Genomic DNA, 16,506 nt, shown 5'->3' on the forward strand with positions numbered 1-16,506 from the left:
ATTTTTAATCCAAATTTTTAATCCACAAGGACAATGTGACACGGGTCTAGAATTGGAAATGAGTTTCATTTCCTTTCTCTTATATACCTAGGTAGGTAATGAACAATTACACTTAGCCTTGGTCTTAATAATACCCGAATCGATCCATCAACGCGACACGATGCGATCGTGACAAGGTTACCCAGCATTAACCCCATCAATATATCCAATATTGTATCTACCCTCAGACGCTGGATTTTCATGATCATTTTTCTATTCCAGAAACCAGAACCATGGTCCATTTTTAACTTTTCTAGAAGCTCACTAATCATGTATCTCTCATGCATGTACTGTCATGGGTGAGATGTTCTAACCAGAATAGTCGCCTTCTACGCAAGGGTTGGCAAAATCAACCCCGCGAAGACGGGCAACTGTCCGGCCACGCCGAGAAGGAGTCCGAAAAGAATATTTCATAAAAGCTGAGCGACGCTTTGCGTAGGCCAATTCCGGAAGGAACCATCTTGTTCATGCAATAGAAGAGGAATCGAACGACAGAAGATAATAACATTTACAGATCGGCCGAATTTAGCTGTACAATCATCGAAGATCTCCTAACACCTTCTCCATCTATGAAGGAGCATAGAAGAATAGCGCCGAGCTGTCGGTAGGTCTCTATCAAGAAGTCGGACTAACAATATGTATGCCTAGGTAAGCGTCGAGGCTGCGACCTCGGGCTCATCATCCTCTCCCTCATTTTGAACCCGCTTTCCTTGGACTTTCTGCACAACCTCCGGTACTAAACTCTCGATATACTCCTTGTCCCTTCCGACAAGAGTAACTGTGTTGTTCTTCCTGCCCCATCGAGGATAGCTTCCGACTTTTACATCCTTATGCGCGACTCTGGCTGCCAAATCGGTGAGGTAATCGGCAATAGCGCTCTCACCCATCGGCGTAGAGATGATAGCTCTAAAAATGCCTTTGCCCTCGGGATCTACTAGCCGGTCGACTATAAACGGCTTGAGACCTTGCAAAAGGCTTTCGACTAGTAGTCATTAGTATTGCGGCGCAGAAGTTCAACCCAATTTAGCAACTTACACAACTTTGGTACACCTGGGAGAATATGAATATTCCCGTTTACTACGGAAATAGGAACCCAAAGATCGTCACGTGGAAATAAGGCCTGGTTTGCCAGGTCGCGTGACTCGTCAGTGGGTAGATGGACCATCCTAAGCCGGGCGGTTTTGGCTGGGGATTCTACATCCCAACTGAAGTTCGGATGAGATTTGCTCGGCTTGGTGAGTTTCTTCATCCGTTCATACGCCTCTTCGTGCAATATGAGTTTCAAGTCGAATGCCTTGGCGATGGATTGGTAGGTAATATCGTCATGTCTATTTCAGGTAAGCTTTTTGTATAAGATGACGATAAGCTTTCTAAGCTTACGTCGGTCCTATGCCACCACTAGAGAGGAGTCAGTTTCGCTGTTTACATGGCAAGGGGCAAGATCTTTCCAGTATAAGTAATACCTTGTCACGACAAAATCATAGCGGCCACTCATTCTCCGTACCGCTTCTACGATCTCATCCTCGTCGTCTTCAATGACCTCGACTCTCTTTAAGTTCTATAACAGCACATTCACTTTAGCGTACGTTTATAATAAGAGTTAACAGCCGGGGCTCTTACTATGCCTAGAGAAAAACACCACTTCGCCATATAGGCGGAGTTTGTCTGATATAAGGGGTTAGTCTTCGGCATATCCAATCATGGTCTGTATAGAATTTCACATCAGTTGTCTAAGAGAGTTAGCTAGAAGCACATCATATAAGATATCTAGCCGGATGGGACAAGACTCGTACCTTTCCCCCGAGAACTTCATCGCCAATGATTAAACAAGCCGCTGTATGTATGGTTCTCGAATTCCGCTCATCTGCCGAAGCCATGATTCTCGATGCCAGACCGCTGGTCCTGAATGCGGATAGATGACTGAATCCGGGGTGAGGTCTCGAAAGATGACGAGCGAGCTGCGACAATCGTGAGATCATAAAAGAAACGGTTCTCGAGGTATTGTGTAATGTACTTCCTACTTCTCGTCCGTGACCGTGGACAATAAATAAGAAATTAAATGCAATCCGACTCCTCTCTAAGAACACAGTGGGATCTAGTAGAATAAAGTGTAAATACCTAGTTGGCGAAGTTGAAGTGAGACTCGGGGAATAAGCGGGATAGTCGGGGACCGTTTGGTCCCTCCCCTAAGCAAAGCAACATACAGTAAGGCAAGAGTAACATAATGGAACTAATAAGCAGCTAAAGCACCTTAGGTAAGCGTGCACTTTTACTAGGTATCTAAACACGGAATATCCTTGGCCGACATTCGCTCGGTAGTAGACGTTTTACTCACTAAAATGCATGATGACGATAGTACCTTAGGTACCTAACATATTAAATTTATTACACGTTGTACAAAGTGCCTAAGTACCTAACCTTGGTCTATTCGGAAGCCTTGGGTATAGAAAATTTGAAAATGCTCCTCATCAAAGAGATGGAGATGCCCGGTGATAAATATCTAGTCTTAACGCATTCCGGCACCGGACAAGCTGCCGATTGAATTCAACTCCTACCCCAGCGCTATCGCTTTACTTCGTCTTAGATGCCAACTTAACAGGCGCTCCAAACTTCTCTTTAATCTCCTCCTCGGTGAAGCGTCGCGTGCAGCGCTTGAGCAAGGCGGCGCGCTGCTCGATAGTCATGGCGATCTGCTTCTCCCCAATCGGTACCATGCACCGTGCCAAGTGCTCGTAATCGTGTATCAACAATCGAAATGTAATTTCTAAGTAGTCTATATTATGGAAGACGAGCGCGTGTTCCGCGCTGTAGGTCTGTTTGTTGGCCAGGAAGTGCACGGGGTGTTCGCGCCAGTGCCGTAGAGGGTTTAGATGATGCGACGTGTGATACCCGTCATTGAAGCAAAATCTATTGCTCTACGAGTTTGATATCGTTAGTGATAAGCAAAACATATACGGCGTGTTATAGCCCAGCGAAAAGGAGTAGAACTCTAGGTTAGACGAATGACTAGGCCGAAGGGAAGATGGGAACTTACAGGGACGTCTATCAAGGTAATGCTGGATCGGTAGTCGGAGTCGGGCTCGTCGGCGTCCACAAGGGCGTGTTGGCCCCAGTTACCTATCATGAGTCCTAAACGAAGCAACATGAACGGGAGCAAGAATACGAAGAACGCCGGACGACTATTCAGCCGAAACAGAGTCAGGAGCATAGCATAGCTGGATAGCTCCCAGAACGCCGTCTTTAATGCGAACGTAAGACGATCTTTCCGGAAGAAGTACAAGGGTAAGTCCAACCAGACGAAGAAATAGAAACGGCCAACGTAGTGGAGAAAATGCCAGATGTTGTCGCGTTGGTAGCGGACAGTCGAGGAGAGGTCATCAGGCCCGTTGCCCTCAACGTGATCTAACAGCCGAGATAGACAGAATTAGCATTTGACCCTCTATCTTTATCAAAGGTCCGATGTACGTCCTATCCACCTAGCAAGTGCCGAGGATATGAGAAAATAGTAGAGTTGATATTTGCTTACTATCAAAGTGTTAGCCACTATACACGGAGGAACCTCGAAGACGACTTAGAAAACTAACCGGTGTTTAACATGATGGTAATAATAGCTATTAAACGTGTGGCCCATCAAAGGGTCGGTAATATACGGGAATATTACGTCGAACAGGTGGACCCAGGACTGTTTACGTAGCACGCCTCCTGCGTGAATATGTTGGTGCATCATTAACGTATATGTGCCTACGTAGTAAAACTGCATGGCAGCGTGGATAACCCCATGCACATAGGTAAAATGGTAGAAGAGCCATATTGCGCTGGGAACTGAAGTGGTGAAGTAGATGATCAGGTGAGTAACCATAATCACATCGCTATATTCTCATCAGTAGAGTCCTCACGAGAAGGCTTTAGATTGGGAACAAAACTATGACCACGCACTGCAAAAATGTTAGTATGCGTTGTGAACAATGGTATGATAAACCATAAGATGCGATGTTACTATACATACCCTGGGATGTCTAGCAATGCTCTGAGCCCATTTGATATATGGCATCAATATATACTGGTATACCACGGGGTGCAGTCGTGATGATAAATCTCGAAAGTCCACGGAACAGAATATAGATGGCTCGAACTCTTGGTGTTCCGGATCGTTAAGCGCTCTCATGCGAGCCAGGTCCTGCTCGTCCCTAGATGACGGGGCTCCATGTCCAAGGGCTATAATGAAATCCTAGTCAACACGGAACCCGGATCCGGAGTAGTCCCTTGGGTTCTGCCCCGACTCCCTTGTTTTGATTAACGGGATGGACCTACCTCCATCAACGGCCTCTTGGCCGGGTGTCGTAACGGCGTCTTTGTCAGACGGGCCGGTCCGCTTTTCTTGGTATTGCTTAATGTCCTCGGCAAGGTTCCGCAAGAGTAAAACATCGTTCGGAGGTAACTCCGGGCTGATAATAATCGTATCCATGATAAACCTGCCCAATAAAACGGATTGTTAGGAGGAAATCCTTTTCATGTCGTGAAAAGTAATGAGGAAATGTAGTTCTGAAGAGGGAAAGAAAACAAAAACTAGTAGGGAACAGCGTAGGACAGGGGGTGCATCACAAATGTACCTCGTATGTTTGCGGTCAAGGGGTATGTATAGGGGGAAGGAAAAAAAAAAAAAAAAAAAAAAAAAGAAGTGCAGACACCGACACTTGGACAGTTAATACATTGTAGGCAAGGATTGATAAGGTAGGTTGATAGGTTAGAAACAATACCAGCTTTCGCGCTATGTTTACTCACTTCCTTCTATAATTCAAAACTTGGTTCCATTAGTGACATATATGGCATACATTGTTTGAATTGAGCCATTCTATTTGTTTTATTCAAGAGAGACAAGTACATTCTAAAAAGGAGTTTGCAAAGTATTTCATTCAATTCGAACTAGTGCGAAATTCGCAGCGGAATTGGCATCCCACAAAACTGCAGGTCCTAGGACGCTTTGAGCGTACAAAGGCATGTTGTTCGATGATAAGTCGGCATTTGGTTCGCTTATAAATGAGCCTAAACTTATATGGGAGTAGCGCAGGGGACAAGAATTGAGGATCTAGATTCGGCATGTACATATTATCTGATACGACGTTGACTTGTTGAGCCGCACACCTTGTTTTTTTATAACCAGATCGGTTCTGTGTATGAGCGGAATAAATCGGAGATATCGGTAATAGTTATCAGAGATGAACGTCTTTATATAGTTAAAAACAACTTATCTACGAATTCCCTGCATTTTAATTATCGAGCTTGATAGCGCGTTTGAAAGTTATTTCATTTATCGGCCTTATCCCGTCATCTTCGGTGGCAACGCGCCTTATATTGTCTTCGATGACATGCCTCTTGTTTAGCCGAACTTACTATCTTAACCCGCTAGATGCCGTCCAACTAATTTCTTGGCTTACAAAAAATCAAGAAAAATAATAGTAATAAACAATCGCGCTCGAAACTATCACCTTCGTTGCTGGGGTATCGTTGAGATATGATGCAGCACAACCCGCGTTCGGCCTATCCCTTTTCCCAGGTTGCCGTTAAGCCCTAAACCTGTGCTCCGATTTTTTGTTGAAAAATCTGGACCCCGTTTCCAAACGCCTGGATATATGCTTGTTGAAATGGTAACTCCCTTTGTCCGCCTGCCGAATGCTTGTTGAAAAGTGCAATGACGCCGTTCCCTGTATCAATGCCATGCTTATACCACAGCAATTGCTCCGTTTTCCCTGACAGCTTAAATGCCGTTCGTCTCCTTATGAACCCCGTTATGCTCTCCGTTGACAGGTGCCACGGGCACATTGATGTCTTTGACGGTTAACCCATCGAAAAGCTCAAATATAGTTCGTGGTTGATGAAAGTCGTTGTTGACTACATAATCTGTATTAGTATTGCTCTCTTCTAAGGGTCACGGGGTAGCTTACCGATGTTAATCAAATACCACTCGTTCATGATCCTTTCGATCAAGATGCGACTAGGTGAGTTGGCATCGTGACAATGGGCCCAATCCATGCCAAGTCTAAATGCTTCGTCTTTCCAAGCTAAGAAACTAGTACTCTCGACAATTGTAGGTTGTACGATCTCTTTTCCCGGGAACACTCCCCATGTGACCGCATTGGGGCCTTCAGAGGGGGTGTTGGTCGTGAGCTTCCCAAACTGAGTGACAGCATAGTATGACAAATCTGGGTTGGCGTCAATCCTTCGGATAACCTCGGGATATAAATCAGGAGAGACTAGCAACTCTAGATACGCCTTTTGGTAGACATATCCATTCGGGGGCCCCCATCCGTACACCGGATGAGTAGACTTGACGCCGTCTACTGCTGGCTGGGAGTTGATAGTCAATAGGCCACGGTGATTGAGCTTGATGAGATCATCTTTGATAGAATCCGACTCGCCGGTTAGAGGTGCTTCGCTCCAAGGCAAAGAAGGGAGATCTCTTTCCATGTACCGCACGAAGAGGGAAGCAATATCTTGGACCGACTTGGGTTCACCCCATCTCTTGCGATTAGACTCGTTCGTACCGGTTAGACCAATTCCATACGCATCCAATTCACCGAAAGCAGGAGAACGCGAGTCTCCCCATCTGCCGTTCGGAAATTCGTCCCAGTCCTGAGTTCTTGATATGTATGACTTGTTGCGGTTACGCCAGAAGATAGGACGGACGTCTTCTTCGCGCCGCCCAAGTGCAAGGGACTGTTTCCATGGCAGAGCCTGCTTTCGGGGGCGTGTTGTGGTCGGCATCCAATCCAGCTCTTCTAAGACCATACGGGTTGCCTGGGCCAGGTTCATAGTATAGAAGTGAAGGTGAACAATGCCAGCAGACATAATCTTTCGGCAAAGCTCAGCAACTAGCGTCTTTCCAACCTCCCTCACGGCAGAATCATCATTCTTGATCGGCTCGAGAGCTGTCATCCATTCTTCGGGTATCTTGCAATTCATATGGTTTGCTCGTCGAAAGAAACTGGCGTAAGTTGCAATAGGCATAATACCGGGGATGATCGGAATATTAATACCCCTTTCTCGTACTTTCTTTACCCATCGTACGAAATTATCGGCGTCGTAGAACATCTGCGTGACAATAAAGGTAGCACCCATATCAACCTTCTCTTTGAGGTGGTCTAGTAGTTGATCTTCATCTTTATTATCGTCACAGCCCTCAGGATAGCCAGCAACACCAATGTCGAAGTGATTCCCGTATGTCTTTCGTATATGAGCGACAAGATCCCTTGCATATTTGAACTTGTTATCAGTAGCTACCCACTGCTCCTTTTCGCGAGGAGGATCACCTCGTAGTGCCAGTATGTTAGTACAGCCCGCCTTGTACGCCTTCCTCAACGCGTCGTTTATCTTGTCCTCGCCCATATCTGTGCAGGTCAGATGCATGCAGGTTTCGAGACCAAAGTAGGCCTGCGCCTGAACGACCATGTCGCAGGTCAGCTCAGCAATCCGCCCTCCTGCTCCCCATGTAATATCGATGAACTTGGGTCCAAAGTCGTACATGCGTTCCATACGGTCATACAAGTTCTGCACACCTTGGGCTGTCTTCGGGGGGAAGTATTCGAAAGAGAAGGACGGCTGGCCGGTCCTCTCGGCATCTGCGAGCATCTCGTTGATATGCATTTTGGGCGGTACGGTACAGGACGAATACTATTACTGAGGGCGCGTAGAAATAGAAGTAGGAATGTCACAAATGAAATCTACGCAACAAAGTCAGAAAAGGACATTCTAGAGAGGAAGGGAAGCAAATGGCTTGAAGAGGAAGGGTTTAGGTATGGCTAAGGACTTGCAGTAGGCCTGAGAGAAAATATAGCTTGCTCACCTAGCAATCTTGCGTTAGGAAACACATAGGAATGGCCCTCTAATTGAGAATTGAGAAGCCAGGTATTCCCGGATTTTATTTTATTTTAAAAAAAGAGACAACTCCCTTCAACCAACTTAAACATAACAAGTTCAATGTTTGTACTTGTGTACTTGTATAAGAGTAAGAGAGGAAGAAGGAAGAGCCCGGAAATTCTACAAGAATTAACGGATCGACTCCCTTGAACTACGACGTAGTCCAATTGGAAAGTCCCACCCACGCTCTCTCCCGCAATTCCGAGTCAGGGGCGGAATGATTGGTCCATCTACTAGAGTCTAGTGTATTCCAGCCACATTTAAATGCTTCTAGCGGTAAACTATTACTCCGTCCGATGTACTGTATTGCACCTAAATGCTCCTAAATGCTCACCATGCATATGCGGCTTACGGGTAGGAATAACTCCTGCGCGTACTATGTAGACGTACTAGACGTACCGGACGTACTTACATGTACCTATTAACTGTGATGTAGCAGCGTAGACACCACCCGTGGTTATGGGAATGGCATTAACGTGGGATTGTAGTAACCTAGAATAAGGTACTATGCCTTACCCTAAGTAGCCTAGCAAAGAGGTATAGTTACACGCATGTACTAACTACCTACCTATGAGGTAATAAAGGATTGATTTATTTATCGTTGGACCCTGATGGCTGAAGTAGGTACAGTAGCTGAGTAGACCCAGTCCGCATAATTAATTACCCCTCATAGCTGCCCCTCCACGTTGGAGTACCTGTTGTACTGTAACCTAACGGTCCAACTAACTCCCCTCCGATCGGCAAGGTACAACCCCGCTTCACCGCCAGACAATCAGCTAATTACCTAGGTAGGTTCTTTCCAGTGGCTTAGTAGGAGCATCAGCTGACGGTGACGGCCATTATCAGAGGCTCATGCACTAATACAGGTAATCCATGCACTTTGTACTAAGAGTGGCCAGCGAAAGAAACTATTCCTACAATAAGTCAATCCGTAGTATGCCTTTTAGATGGTATCACATATTTCATCTAGTTATACAACGGAAATCTTTCTTAGTTAAATTTTTCACATTCTTCAACATGCAAGCCAAAGACGACGGGAAGCATAACGACCCAATGCCTAATACCAAACTCAAGCATCCGAGACAAGAAGCTGTATGGTTCAGGTAGCAACGCATTAGAACCGGCAACGTCGGATGGCCTCAAGTAAAGAAACTGCAAACAGTCAATTCGTTTAGATAAGTTCAATTGGGTAAGTACCTACCTTTTACTGTATACACGCTCTAGCCCTAAGTATTACGAACCGTGGAAAGATGAGACGCCGACATTATAATTTCAAGTCATAAGTTATTTTAAAAAAGGTTGAAAAGTTGAACCAGCCCTGACTATGCTGAAGGTACTAAGCAGATAGAAGTATAATATATCTTCTAGGCTTGATATAAACATTTGACCGCGAAGGCACTAGTTTTTAAGACCATGTGGCTTACTATATTTGTATGGATAGCTGCTCCAATATAAATTATCTTGGATAGCTTAAACCGAGCAAGCATTGAGGGATGTACATATTAAAATGATTGCTATAGCGTTTTGCTTGAAGCTTAGTCGTTGGCTTTCAGCCCGGAGGACTTGCTACACTCGTAGTACTAATATCAAGTTCGTTTAAATATAAACCAATTTAAGTAGAAACACGATATAGTAGTAGATTGATAAGAATCAAGCTATTTATTAAGATCTAACAGATGACAGAAAGCTCGGCTAGTTGTCCATTATATTTAAAAAAGCCGCTACTAGTGGCTTGGTAAGGTTGTTGTCGGCTTTTTATAACAAGTGCACAGCATGGAAATAAGACCGTACCCTCTTAACAGAGTAAAGAGAGCAGCTAGTTTCTGATTAATGGTTACCTATAATCAATACTAATGAAGGTTTGAATAGGCTTGGACTTGACTTGATTGGACCTAGTTTACGTCACTTGAAGTTGGTAGAGAGTTGAGTTAAGTAGTTTACATGTGGGGTAGGCAACATTGAATGAACTTGGTTACCTGTATGATAATAGGGATTAGGTGGGCTAACTTTTAATGTAACCTTGGATGTTATACTAGGTTAATAAAATCACATTCGTGCTATTAGTGTAACCTCGGATTAAGTTGTTAAGTCCTTTATTGTTTATAAAGACTAATAAGTCCCTGACATCGCAAACCAGGAAGGTGGTTTTAATGCTCAGCCTTATGGGACCTTTTTACCACTCAGCCCATTTCTTCTGATGGCTGGCGTCAGCGTTCCTTATGCGGTGGCTATTTTGCCTAAGGAGATATGTAACCAACGGATATAGCCACTCCAGTGCTTTTCAGCTAGTTTGCCCTTCTTTATATATTACGTAGTGTAATACCCATATGTCATTAAGTCTTAAAATTGAGTCTATGACCGGGATGGAATCGTAGTTTTTACTTTTTACTTTAACTGACTAGTGGGTAAGAACTAGTAGTAGCGTATAGTGAATTTTGACAGGGTAAGATGTATGAAGAGGAAGTATTGGATTGTAACCGATGTAGTTAAATGATCCAATCTAACTTGTCTTACCCGTTGTTGTATAATATAAAGTTGGACTAGCATATGACAGGTAGCTAAGTATGATTTAAAAAAAAATAATAATAATAAAGTGACCAGTGACCTTATATAGTTTTAAAGTGTCATCTTCCAAAGCTGTATTCCATATTCTAGAATCTAATATGTTGCGGCTTTCCTTCTGCTAAGTTGTATTCGGTCACGGAGACCCCGCGTACCCCGGTCTATTTTCATGCAACCCTGTCGATTTGTCGGGTCCGTGTTCCAATACAGCCCAAGTTTTTAAGGGGACCTTGCCCGATCCCGTTTTACGATTGGCTATGCTGCATGAACCAAAGATTCTTGTTACCTGGAAACGAGCAAGGATTAATAGTCCTATCCTCGATCTGCTTGTGATCCTGGAACTTATTCATATCTAACCTAGGTATGTCCCGTTGTTCCTGATATTGCTCTTCTATCGACACCGGCCACGATCTTCTTCCCTGATCGTGATACTTAACAGAGACTGTGGCGCTCAGAGAGCTTTAGTAAATCTTGAAGTTAAGCAATACGCATCATTGTTTGAACTTCCCTCGTTAAATATGTCTCCGAGAGTGAGTTCCCTATCTCACTATAATAGCGCTCTAACTCTTCTTGACCCGCTTAACTAATATTTCAACGGCATCGCAGTACGACGAGGCGCCCGAACTGATACCTCAGAATTTTCCAGAGGTTCATCAGCCATCTGCAGCACCAGAAGTGGCCAATACATATGGACAACATACGTCGGCAACTCCTGTAAAGCCTGAAGAGTCGGCAGGATATACAGGTTTTGCGCCAGTTGAGCATCCGCCACCTTCGTCGTTTACGTATGACTATCAAACCGGGTATGGTCCTACACTACCATCTGAGCACGGCAGAGCACGACAACGAATACTAGGATGCTCAGTGCTAGTGTTTATTCTATCCATTATCATTGCCCTTTTATCGACAGCCGTCATCGGCTTAGCGGCTGGAACTGGAGTCGAAGCAAGCCGAGCGAACGACGCGGAGGCGCGTTTGGCTGCACTTAGTGCCTCACCGACGACTGTTACTGTGACAGCACCAGGGCCAACATCATCCGACTTCAGCGCGATTGATAAAGGATGCTCTACAAATTCAGCGGGAGTGACGGGAACCGACTACGAATCTCAATGTGAGTGTATAGGGTTGACGCGAGGACGCCAATTTAGAACAGCTACTGACTATATGAACTCAAGTTTATAATAATCCTAGTTTCAAGATATACTGCAACAGTGACGCTCCAAACAACCCACTCTCTTCTCTCTTCGTGGGCAATTTTGACGACTGCATTGACGCCTGCGCTTCTTATTCTTTCTACATACCTTCGCACTTCCCCAGTAATTCCACGTCTGGAAATGCGACCTGTGCCGGGGTCAGCTTTATTCCTGCTTGGACTAATCGCACATTCGCATTCGACGGAGGCGCGCCGGGCAATTGCTACCTTAAACCTGGGCCGCAAAATCAAACAGCGTTGAATAACCCTAACATAGGGGGCTCTGCTGTTCATGCAGCGATTCTAGATACGCAATCCTAATAACGACATATTGACCTATCGATTTACCATTTACTGTTATGCATTAGGTTTAACATGAGGCAATAAGGCATGTCCTTAACATGATACCATGGCGCAGGAGTTGGGTGTTCACATTGGAGGCCTTCTGACACGAGAAAATATATTTAGTGCACTGCCCTACGTGGCTTTGGGGGTGGAGTTCTACAGTTCTTGAGCCCAGGAGTTATTGGGGGTTTTGAATTACAATAGGTACTCGAGATTTGATAGTAAAAAGATCTAAGGCATATAATACCTTTCGACTAGGATATAGAAGAAAAAAGGCCCCCAAAATCATGAAATATTCCTGGACTTCTTCCGTAGGGTATCCTCTATCACTGTAACCGTCTGGGGTGATGCTGACTGACATCGAGCTATAAGCTGATTCAGCTAGTAAGCTTGTGCTGTGCCGCTGAGCGACAGCTCAGGCGGCTACGTACATAGATAGACTAGCTACTGTCTCAGAACACTGTCTAGAAATGCGGATTTGTTACATACGGTCCCGAAAAATGTTAGCCGAAGACTGCCAATGACATTCCATAGGCAACATGTATCTAAAAATGAGTAGCGGGAGGTAGTGGGATATCACATATTCTATCTGGTAATACTTTTAAGATAGAAGATGCTGCCAGGGCCACGAACCGCGCCACCATCCATCTAGTAAAAATAGTGATTTGTCTTCGGGATTGCTAGGGCGCTGCCATGCGGATATCTCAAGGATGAGCCCCGGGACAGACCGCCGGAAATCCAACGGTTGATTCCATACCAATCATTCGGTCTTCTTACACATATAACATCTTTCGATTTCAAGAATATCCTGCTTACCTCATAGGTGTATTGCTCAAGAGCCAGTTCGTATTATCATGCGTATATGGCCACATACCCACCCACCTATCTAGGGTCCCGAATTTGTAAATATAGACATCATAGGAAAGCGAGATACCCTAGCCCAGCCATGAACAGTAACATTAGGTACGAGAAAGTGTATGCGATGACCCCACCAGTTAATTCAGGTACCCAGAAACATCAATATCATATCATCTGAAGCGAAGCTCTTTGAATCAAAGAGACGAAACTGATAAATAACTCTGATGCGTAGGCAGTCTCAATTAGTTACCTACGTAAGGTACATATATTTATGATGTTTAGCATAAGACGAAGCACTTAACTACCTGAGTACCCGTTATATGTATCCTCCTAGCTATGAATTCAAAACATGACTACATATCTTCTTTAATTGTCCTCCCAGCTAAAATCCACAAAACTGTTACCCAGTAAGCCGAGCAGACATGGGAAACCACTTCGTCATTCTGCAAGGAACTCTATATCAGGTAAGCTAGAGGCCAGTGACTTTACATAAAAAGTTGCCATCGTTCGAGATGTCTTATCTGGAAACCCCAACACTCAATCACGATCTATTGTCATGTTTTTAGAACCATTATATTACCGATTATGAGGGTACCTGATTGATATAATATACCTAATCAGGTCAATCTATGTGTATAATCTAACAATTCCATTTCTAAAAATCATCGAACACATTAAAGAACCAAGAATCATTGGCAACGTCTACGGGCGTTGTAAGCCCACCCCGAACTCCATCAAACATATTAGCTTCGTGATTTGAAATGCTCACTGTGTCTATACTTTCCAGGTCATGCCGCCAAACCTCTCTCAGCTTCCGGAAAACCCCAAGGACCCAGTTATACGATTCATCCTCGCCGCCGTCGAGTGAAACCAAGGCCGAGGCGGCCTTTAAATACTCGAACAGCCCGATGATTTTATCACAAGTCGGAATGAGATCAACGGTTCTCCGGACCGCTGCGCGATCCCAGCTTGGATCTTGTAAAGTGGTTATTGTATGTAAGCCTTTCATAACCGTGACAAGTCGAGGATAACTGGCGAATGACATGTTACCGAGAAGAACTATGGGAGTGGAGAAGAACGCATCAAGGTACGCTTTAATTGACACGAGGCAGCGCTGATAGATCTCAAACCGCCGCAAGTCCGGCCCATTCCATGGTGTGGCCGGCTTGCTTATTTCGGTTTCATTTATCAGAAGCTCTGTAAAGTGATAGAGCTCTAAGATCATATCTAAATAGAGCGTATTAGTGAGAAAATGGATTGAAATTAGTGACTATAGGTTTACCGTACGATCATTTCTGACCTCCGCGCCAAGACTTTCCTGTCTGGTTATCTCATGTAGCTGTGATCGGAGAGCAGATAAATAAAGTGCCGGAGGCCGGCCACCATTGGCATACAGAGAGTCATCATATATTTGGTTTGCAATCAGCTGCATCTTTACCATTGCCGTGAGGCTTTCGTCCAGAGATGCTTTGCTGCTGTGGGCAAGGTTTGAAAGGTAAACGTCAAGGTAAGGGGACCAACGGAGCCCAGGTGCGTGTTTGAAGATGTTCGATATCCTAGGTTAAGTAACTTGTCAGATATTGAATGTGTTAGAGCGAGGGTGGGAAAAAAGGTTTCTGGCTGATAAACTAACATGGACGTAACAACAAAAGCACCTAACACTGCGCGTTGCTCCTCGTGGGTGCGCCCCTTAAGGAGAGTTGATACTTGCGACTCGCTAATACTACCGGCGGCACAAAACATAGCTGGGTCGGATGGTGGCCTATGAAGGCCCAAGTCACAAACTAGAGTAACAATTAATTGAGAGAATAATGTCCAGAAAGGTTTATCTCGTTTATGCAGATGTGACCTAGCAGTAACGGGTCAGAGAAGAGGTTCGAGATTTCAGAGTGTTGAATCGGGGTATTGACCATCCTACTAATATGAGGAGCCCTAGAAGAAGATCTATGCTCTTCTCCCTGGACATAACCACCTTTAGGACTATAATATTCTTTGCCTGCTCGCTTATGGCGGTTCGTCTTCTCGGCGACGCTGATACCGTGCACATTATAGTTAACCACAGGAATGGGTACGTTTCCCGAAGCTGTTGGGCTCTCGCATGTGGAGGAATATAGACCAACGGCAGAAAACCCTATATTCAGCAGTTAGTGATATATATATATATAGTGGTTTAGTGGTTTGGAAGCTAGGAGCTTAACTTACTGCAGTTTCATCTCGGAATTTTCTTAGTAAATCTTCTGCCTCTAACGGGGGCGTTTCGTCGGAATAATAAATACTTGAACTCGAAGTTTTTGTAATGTCAAATGCGGTTACCCCTCCAAGACATTGAGTAGCCGGCACTGAAGACGCGATGGTGGCTGATGGTACTTCTGTATTGGATTCAAGAGCTCCTTGCTGCTCATCGTGATTATCTACTTCGTCTTCTATATGGGGTTCTCTGGTCTCTTTCTGTGATTTAAGACTCGACATAAGCTCATCAAGTTTTTCTTCAAGCCGGGCAGTTCTGGAAGCGCCACGACGTTTACCCACACGCCGCCCAGCCGATACTGTTGGCGTGCAACTTTTCTTTAGGCGGTAGCATCTAGAGAGTGTCAATACCCAATTTAATTTCGAGTCCTGAGAGGAACGGCAATAAGATGTCTAAACCTACCGTTCACAAACGGTGTTGTCACTCCGATATATACACTTGCATTTAACTCGAGAGCAGTTAGAACATGCTCTTATACTCGATATAGAAGCTGACGTAGGCTGAGACTCGGGAATATTCGTGGGCACTGCCGTCTCCATATTCTTAGACTTCGATATCTGAAAATTAGTATATGCGCAGGACAACCCATATGTGAAAGATGCCGTGTATGAACGGATCCGGGAAGAATCTAAAGTGTTGTCTTCAAACTACGGCTGACTGCGTGGGTAAGGAGATAAAAAGTGTACCCCGGCCGCCGGGTACGGGAGTAAAATCGTCACCCTGTTCCGGTTGCTCTTATACTAAAGGAGATATTTTATTGGGTCTGCTTAGTCTTCCAACCTACATACCTGAGAACCCCTGTAGAGATGCTTACGTCGAGACATCGTTTTTAATTAGTATGTCTCGGTGAGAATCTTCCTAACGAGAAAACCTCCTTCTTTAAAATTGGCATCACTAGATATTCTGGGAACATGAAGATATGGAAAGATCCTAGTCTCGGTACAGATGCCCTAATAGATATAAGGTGACCACTGCTAAATAAGCAAACCCCCCATCCACCATACTCTGAACCGGCAGAAGAGACTGCCCGACGGGATATGGCAGTGACCGTCAGGATTGCTGAAGGACGGTGGTGGTACAAAGAGTCTTTCGATCTGGAATAACTACCTAACATGCGAATCTATGCCGAGTTTCACGGGCCGTAAATGTGTAGCTCCGGCCGGACCCTCCTTATTTCCGGCTGACCTATAATTATGTGACTCCGATATCTCCTGATTCAGCACTTACAAACTCCGACTTCATTAAATCCCAAGTACTCGTATAGTCTACGTATAAATACTATAAAATTTATAAATAAGATAACCGCTTTAAAAACTAAGTATACGGATGGAGTTTTGAATTGTATCTA

The 16,506-nt window shown here is 44.6% G+C and overlaps 5 protein-coding genes across 5 annotated transcripts; 1 reads left to right on the forward strand and 4 right to left on the reverse strand.

Moving 5' to 3' along the window:
- Window positions 1-504: 504 nt before the first annotated feature.
- On the reverse strand, window positions 505-2,064 carry F4813DRAFT_267851 (Molybdopterin binding protein). The gene is made up of 8 exons (XM_049240342.1): window positions 2,054-2,064; window positions 1,833-1,997; window positions 1,761-1,769; window positions 1,660-1,704; window positions 1,503-1,597; window positions 1,420-1,437; window positions 1,075-1,367; window positions 505-1,021 (listed from the first exon to the last, which is right to left on the reverse strand). The coding sequence occupies exons 2-8, from the start codon at window positions 1,914-1,916 to the stop codon at window positions 684-686; spliced, it is 882 nt and encodes a 293-aa protein (XP_049102877.1). The 5' UTR covers window positions 1,917-1,997; window positions 2,054-2,064; the 3' UTR covers window positions 505-683.
- A 337-nt stretch (window positions 2,065-2,401) lies between these two features.
- F4813DRAFT_348772 (uncharacterized protein) lies at window positions 2,402-4,730 on the reverse strand. Its single transcript, XM_049242114.1, has 5 exons — window positions 4,351-4,730; window positions 4,049-4,254; window positions 3,625-3,910; window positions 3,074-3,441; window positions 2,402-2,954 (listed from the first exon to the last, which is right to left on the reverse strand). Exons 1-5 carry the CDS (start codon window positions 4,502-4,504, stop codon window positions 2,610-2,612), a joined length of 1,359 nt encoding a protein of 452 aa, XP_049102878.1. The 5' UTR covers window positions 4,505-4,730; the 3' UTR covers window positions 2,402-2,609.
- A 1,064-nt stretch (window positions 4,731-5,794) lies between these two features.
- F4813DRAFT_379081 (methylenetetrahydrofolate reduct) lies at window positions 5,795-7,680 on the reverse strand (the record flags this gene model as incomplete). Its single annotated transcript, XM_049245406.1, has 2 exons — window positions 5,795-5,928; window positions 5,982-7,680. The coding sequence occupies 2 exons, from the start codon at window positions 7,678-7,680 to the stop codon at window positions 5,795-5,797; spliced, it is 1,833 nt and encodes a 610-aa protein (XP_049102879.1).
- A 2,917-nt stretch (window positions 7,681-10,597) lies between these two features.
- On the forward strand, window positions 10,598-12,698 carry F4813DRAFT_348777 (uncharacterized protein). Its single transcript, XM_049242115.1, has 3 exons — window positions 10,598-11,045; window positions 11,122-11,626; window positions 11,691-12,698. Exons 1-3 carry the CDS (start codon window positions 11,034-11,036, stop codon window positions 12,026-12,028), a joined length of 855 nt encoding a protein of 284 aa, XP_049102880.1. The 5' UTR covers window positions 10,598-11,033; the 3' UTR covers window positions 12,029-12,698.
- Window positions 12,699-13,565: 867 nt separating this feature from the next.
- F4813DRAFT_400089 (uncharacterized protein) lies at window positions 13,566-15,810 on the reverse strand (the record flags this gene model as incomplete). Its single annotated transcript, XM_049248235.1, has 6 exons — window positions 15,561-15,810; window positions 15,109-15,491; window positions 14,760-15,041; window positions 14,544-14,694; window positions 14,198-14,466; window positions 13,566-14,137 (listed from the first exon to the last, which is right to left on the reverse strand). Exons 1-6 carry the CDS (start codon window positions 15,695-15,697, stop codon window positions 13,566-13,568), a joined length of 1,794 nt encoding a protein of 597 aa, XP_049102881.1. The 5' UTR covers window positions 15,698-15,810.
- Window positions 15,811-16,506: the final 696 nt, after the last annotated feature.

This window comes from Daldinia decipiens (genome assembly GCF_022478715.1).
Source record: "Daldinia decipiens strain CBS 113046 unplaced genomic scaffold F4813scaffold_5, whole genome shotgun sequence".
NCBI classification, from domain to species: Eukaryota; Fungi; Ascomycota; class Sordariomycetes; order Xylariales; family Hypoxylaceae; genus Daldinia; species Daldinia decipiens.